This window comes from Panicum virgatum, chromosome 2N (assembly GCF_016808335.1).
Source record: "Panicum virgatum strain AP13 chromosome 2N, P.virgatum_v5, whole genome shotgun sequence".
NCBI classification, from domain to species: domain Eukaryota; kingdom Viridiplantae; phylum Streptophyta; class Magnoliopsida; order Poales; family Poaceae; genus Panicum; species Panicum virgatum.
The window spans coordinates 43,978,959-43,985,823 of record NC_053146.1 but is presented as its reverse complement, the minus strand read 5'-3'; the positions used below and the strand labels follow the sequence as shown (position 1 = coordinate 43,985,823).

At 43.0% G+C, this 6,865-nt stretch overlaps 1 protein-coding gene across 1 annotated transcript; it reads left to right on the top strand.

Annotated features, from left to right (window-relative positions):
* Positions 1 to 5,025: 5,025 nt before the first annotated feature.
* LOC120660604 (probable cinnamyl alcohol dehydrogenase 8B) lies at positions 5,026 to 6,535 on the top strand. Its single transcript, XM_039939191.1, has one exon. The coding sequence runs from the start codon at positions 5,990 to 5,992 to the stop codon at positions 6,332 to 6,334; it is 345 nt and encodes a 114-aa protein (XP_039795125.1). The 5' UTR covers positions 5,026 to 5,989; the 3' UTR covers positions 6,335 to 6,535.
* Positions 6,536 to 6,865: the final 330 nt, after the last annotated feature.

Sequence of the window (6,865 nt, the reverse complement as noted above, 5' to 3'; positions counted from 1 at the left end):
ATAGTAGACTTGCCGGCGAGCCACCAAAGCTCCAAGGATGGCCGGCGCACCAAGATACAATTTTGGTTCACTCTAGAACCACAGCACAAGGATCTAAACCTTGCTTGATCACTCACTCAAGAGCTAACCTAGCACTAACACTCACAAAAGCTTGTGTTAAGGACTAAGGATTTGATCTCTATGCTCTTGGATGGTTTGGAGGTGTTCTTGGATGTGTGTGTGATGTCTTGGGACTCCAACAATCTTCAAATGGCTGGGGGATCACATATATATAGGCCACCAAGTCTTGTAGCCGTTGCACCAACGGTCAGCAGAAAACAGCAAACCACCGGTTGAACCGATTCCTCTATATTAGGTAGCGTCAGTTCAACCGGTCACTCACAAGGAATTGGACTAGCCGTTTGACTTTCTAACATGCTGCAGAACCATCGGTTTAACCGATGATTGGGCGTCGGTTAAATCGGTCACTCACAGTCTCTGGACTAGCCATTGGACCTCTCTTTTCTGCTGACGTCATTGCACCGATGGAATGCTCCGACGCACCACCGGTTCAACCGGTGCTGAAGACTTGGCTTCTGCGCACTTGACATCGTCTCTGAAACATAGTACGTTGAATGCACCGATGCCTATCTTGAAGCCGTCGGTTCAACCGGTGCTTCACTTAATCTTCCCTTGATCTCTATTTGGCGCTCAGACTTGTACCAAAGCGAGAGCGTCGGATCTTCCGACAACCATCGGATGCACCGATGCTTAGGCATTGGTTCTTCTAGTGCTATTGGTTTCTGCAGAACTCGTCCAATTTAGTGTTTCTTTGAGTTCTTTCTTCGTGTTTTGCTTTGTATGGCCTTTTTACTTCATCCCTGGGATCTAGAAATGTTCACTCAACAAAATCATTAGTTCCATTGATTGCGTTGTCATACGATCACCAAAATCACTCGAAATGGCATAAATGGTGCCATGTTCGTTACAATCTTCCCCTTTTTGGTGATTGATGACAACACAATCAAAACAAGCATAAAATTTACAAAAAATATCAAATTGAACCACTTACACTTGCTTGGATGCATACCATCATCCAATGATGGTTTGACTTCCCCCTAAAACCATGATTCCCCCTTTGATCCTCCCCCTACCTTGCTACTTCTTTCTCATAAGTTGACTTGATTCACTTAGGCATTTCTTCTTCTTTGGGGTATACTTCTCCTCCTTGAGAAAATACCTTGCTTTGATCCACATTTCTCTCCCTTTGGAATCAAATCACCTAAAAAATCTTGGACCTAAAAGGTCTTGTAAAACAATATAGATCAACAAAACATTAGTAGCCTAGAGAGTTAGTTCCATGACTTATGATCCAAATGTATGATAACAATAAAGATACAAATTGAAAATTTCACTACGGTGGATCACAAAATCACGAAACTAGCATGACATGAGCTAAGCTTTCCATAAGTATGTGCACAAAATGATAATGTGAAAATCAAGTGCACAACTAAGTATTATAACTAGAAACTTTAGATCATATCATGCACAGAGGTAGCTCTAAAAATGATAAAAAATTGATAAAGATACCAATTGAATGAATTTAGAACCTTGCATACCTCCGGGGGTCATGTTTACCTTGCATGTACCAATTGAACGTGACTTGCCACAATTTGAAGTCTTTAGAAGATGAGCACTTGGTACACTAAGATTAAGCAAATGTATGAGCACATAGCCTATGAACTTAGATATGAGCATTTAAGTTCAATAGAGCATAGCTCAATATGCATGAAAGCACAATTTATCTAATTACTCTTATAGAGTTGTTTGTTCATATTGATTGTGAATAATATTTTATTAGAGTGTTAACTCCATCATGAGACTACAAAAGATAAACTTGCAAACATGTTAGTCTCAAAATCACAAACTATAGGTTGAACTCCCTCTAAATGTGTGCATTTAGTGTTTGAATTACCAAGCAAATGTATGCACATTGATTTTTACAATAATAGGAGATTTACCCTATAGTTTGTGTTCATGGTACACATATGAAATACATACCGCATGAGGTCCATGTACCATGAAGGGTAATCTTGTGTAGCTTTCTACATACTTATCAAACCATGTAAATTGCTCATGAGTTAGAATCATGACACAAGCAACCTACCATATATAACACTAGGAGATGCAATGTATGCAAACAATCTAGCAAAAGTAATAGAGCTAAATGATGCTTGAATTGAAATCTAGCTACCATTATCTTATGGGAGACTTGGGCAATAAATGTCGAAGTTGTGAGCTTAGCTTGTTTTGGCTTGAACCTTCACTTCAACTTGTAAGCTAAGCCTCCAAATCCCCTGAAGCCGTTCTTGGCTTTAAGTCTCCTTTGGAACCCACACCATTTGAGACTCCTTCAAGTTAGTGATGATGTCCTTGGGCACCCAAATAGATTGGTTCCAACTCCTTTCCTTCTTCCCAACCTTATGATCAATCACCTTGCCATTGGTCTTCTTTTTAATCGCATAGGAGATGCTATTGCTTTTGTTCTTCCGATTGGGCTTGGTGTAAATGAGAGAACTCTTAATTGTGAGTTTCTTCTTGTTCTTCTCACCCGGAAGATTCTTCCTTAGTTGAGGGCACTTGTTGGACTTGTGGCCTTCTTTGTGGCACTTGGAGCAAGTCACGGTGGACCAGTTCTCAAGCTTCTTCACCATGTCTTCACGGTTATCTTGAGAAGGTTGGACATTGCTCTCTATGCCTTTGCCCTTCAATCTATACAAGTCTTTCATGAGCCTTTTCACTTCTTGCTTGAGCTCATCATTCTCCTTGGCAATGAGATCATCACATGATTCTATAACGATATTCTCATTGCATTTCTCATTGCAAGGGTTAGAGCAAGATTCATCAATTAAATCAATGCAAGAAGTTGAAGTATCTACCCTAGAAATTGGAATTGCACAAGGGATAGTTTGCTTCATTTTCAAAGAGTCATTAGTATCATTAATGCTCTCAAATTTTAATTTGAGCTCTTCATGCTCCTTGCTAAGCAATCTGAATTTGCACAACAAATTTTCATAATTTGTAGCAAGAGAAGCATTTAGATCATTGAGAGCATTAAGGTTTTTGATTTCCTTTGATTGTTTCTTAATGACTTTTTGGTGCTCATGAACTAAGTCAAGAAGTTCATCAATTGAAAGAGAGTCGGAGTCATCATCACTTACATCACTATCCATACCTTTTGCCATAAAACAAGTGTTGGATGATGATCCCATGCGGGTGGTGAATTTCTTGTTTGATTTATCACTTGAACTTGCACTTGATTCTTCACCACCGCTTACCCATTCACCAAATATGCCATATGATTCATGCTTGGACTTCTTCTCCTTCTTTTGCTTGTTCTTCTTGAATTTCTTCTCAACCTTCATGAGTTGATGGTGAGGCCCATTTTTGAGGAAGACCATATACCTCATTGAGTTGATTTCCTTCAAGTATTTGTTTATCTTCTTTACTTGCTTGTAGAGGTTGGGGTTCATTGGCTCTTTTTAATTATTTGAGGAGCTTCTTGCATCCTCTTCTTCCTCATCACTTGAGCTACTTTTGATGGTCATCTTCTTCAACTTCTTGAGTTGTTTGCATGCAAGTGAGCTATGTGTTGGTGAAAAGGATGGCGCCTTTGTCTTGATGTCATTGCGTAGCTCATGGGCGATTACCTTGTTGAGGACTTGATTTGGTGTCAACATGTTGAGCTCTTTCTCATATAGAATTGTGGTCACTAAATTATAGTCTGGCCTTCGGAGTGCGTGAAGGATCTTGCGAATAAGTTCCAAATCTTCAATTTGCTTCACACCTAAGGAATTAATCTCATTCACAAGAGTATTCAATCGTGAGTACATAAATTCGGCATTCTCCTCATCAAGTTGCTTAAAGCTATTAAGCTTATCAATGAGAATATGATATCTTTCATTGGCAACATTCTCCGTGCCCTCATGGTTCTCAATGATAGTCTTCCATAGCTCTTTAGCATTTTCACAAGAATAAACACGATTGAAAACATTGTCACTAAGAGAAGACAAGATTATGCATTTAGCGGTGACATCATGTTGCTTCTCTTGTTGACCATTATTTTTTACATATTCACTCACAATTCTCCAAACATTTAACCCGGTTGCTTGGAGATGGGCTTGCATTAAAATCTTCCATAGTTGGAAGCCCGTGCCGTCGAACCGTGGAGCGGGTCTAAAAGGATCCATCCTTTCCCCCTAAGAGCTAACTCACTAGGAGGTGAAACCTACCGATCTAATGAGCCGGTAAACACAAATTTGCCAATGGAATTGACTTTCTTTGTGAGAGAAGTGAGTCCCGGCTCTGATACCAATTGAAAGCGACCAGGTGCTCTAGCCTAAGAGGGGGAGGGGGTGAATTAGGCACTCTTAAAATCTTAACCAATGGCTCCAACTAATTTGCACAAAACTTAATCTAAAATAAGCTATCTAGATGTGCAACTATGGTTCACTTAGTGTGAAACTCTCATCCCAAAAGAGTTTAGCAACCTATAGCCAATCATATCAAGAAACTACTCTATGAAAGTAGAGGCACAAAGATTGCAATATGAAATACGGAAGCTTAAAGGAGGGATGAGAGAAAGTGAACTCTCGACACGAGGATTTATCCCGTGGTTCGGATTGCCACAAAGGCGCCCCTACATCCACGTTGTTGAAGCACTCACGAAGAGTATCGCTTCCCGGCAATCACGTCTCTTCTGTGAACACAATCACGGTCATCTTGATCCCGATCTTCACTAAGAGAGATTGCCCACGAAGGAGAGGTCTCCGTTCCCGCACAAAGTTGTCGACGCCACTCCACACCAAGCCGGAGGGTCGTAGACTTGCCGGCGAGCCATCAAAGCTCCAAGGATGGCCGGCGCACTAAGATACAATTTTGGTTCACTCTAGAACCACAACACAAGGATCTAAACCTTGCTTGATCACTCACTCAAGAGCTAACCTAGCACTAACACTCACAAAGCTTGTGCTAAGGACTAAGGATTTGATCTCTATGCTCTTGGATGGTTTGGAGGTGTTCTTGGATGTACGTGTGATGTCTTGGGACTCTAGCAATCTTCAAATGGCCGGGAGAGCACATATATATAGGCCACCAAGTCTTATAGCCGTTGCACCAACGGTAAGCAGAAAACAACAAACCACCGGTTGAACCGATGCCTCTACATTGGGTAGCGGTTCAACCGGTCACTCACAAGCAACTGGACTAGCCGTTGGACTTTCTGACATGCTGCAGAACCATCAGTTTAACCGATGATTGGGCGTCGATTAAACCGGTCACTCACAGTCTCTGGACTAGCCGTTGGACCTCTCTCTTCTGTTGACGTCATTGTACTGATGGAATGCTCCGACGCACTACCGGTTCAACCGGTGCTGAAGACTTGGCTTCTACGCGCTTGATATCATCTCTGGAACATAGTACGTTGAATGCACCGATGCCTATCATGAAGCCATCGGTTCAACCGGTGCTTCACTTGATCTTCCCTTGATCTCCATTTGGCGCTCAGACTTGTACCAAAGCGAGGGCGTCGGATCTTCCGACAACCATCGGATGCACCGATGCTACTGGTTTCTGCAGAACTCGTCCAATTCAGCGTTTCTTTGAGTTCTTTCTTCGTGTTTTGCTTTGTATGGCCTTTTTACTTCATCCCTGGGATCTAGAAATGTTCACTCAACAAACCATTAGTCCCATTGATTGCGTTGTCATACGATCACCAAAGTCACTCGAAATGGCATAAATGGTGCCATGTTTGTTACACACTGTCATCAGCACGTCCCCGAGCAAGTGCCAGGAGGCCGTCGAGCACCTCGGCGCCGACGGGTTCTTGGTCAGCCGGGACCCCGAGCAGATGAAGGTCTGGTCCTCCTGGACACGGTCCCTGCCGATCGGTACCTCTCAGTAGCTCACACGGGGACCTCCTGATCTGTACGAGCAGGCGGCGACGGGCACGATGGACGGCATCATCGACACGGTGTTGGCGTGGCACCCGATCGCGCCGCTGCTGGCGTTGCTGAAGCCGCTGGGGCAGATGGTGGTAGTGGGCGTGCCGAACAAGCCGCTGGAGCTGCCGGTGTACGCCATCGTGCCCGGCGGGAAGGGCATGGCTGGGAACAGCGTCGGCGGCATTGGGGACTGCCAGGCCATGCTCGAGTTCGCGGGGAAGCACGGCATCGGCGCGGAGGTGGACGTGATCAAGATGGACTACGTCAACATGGCGATGGAGCGGCTCGAGAAGAACGATGTCCGCTACCGCTTTGTCATCGATGTCGCCGGCAGCCTCGGCTCCTCCGCCTAGACATAGCTGCAGAAGGTTGAATACTTGAATCAGAGCCCCCAACCAATGACTATTGCCGGTTGTTGGTGTGTTCAGGCGCTTATGGTGGGTTTGTGGCTCTGATTGTTTGGTGTACAAATATGAGAGACATGGTGTTCTACTCTTTTCTTGAGTACATGTAAACTGAACATTACAAGTTACTCTGATTTGTTGTTTTTTTAACACAATAACATTGTAGATACTTTTAATGTTTATGTTGCTACCAGTATAATGCACATTGCACATGATGCTACGAGCGCGCGGCGGTTTGAGAAAAATATAACCAACATTTCAATAATCTTTTTATAGATATCCTCCTTCACAATGGTGAGGACTGAGCATCAACAATGGAAATTTCGAGGATTTAATTCTTACAGAAAATATTCATATATACGAGGCCTTTGAACGAAGGAGTTTTTCATCTTTTAGAAAATAATATATGTTATAGCAAAAAACAGATTAAAACTAAGATGACCAGACCACATAATTTTTCTGACTGCCAAGCAGATTTGC

Bases quoted from the DNA above. Each gene is read 5' to 3' on its own strand.
- LOC120660604 (XM_039939191.1), top strand. From the start codon at position 5,990: ATGGACGGCATCATCGACACGGTGTTGGCGTGGCACCCGATCGCGCCG.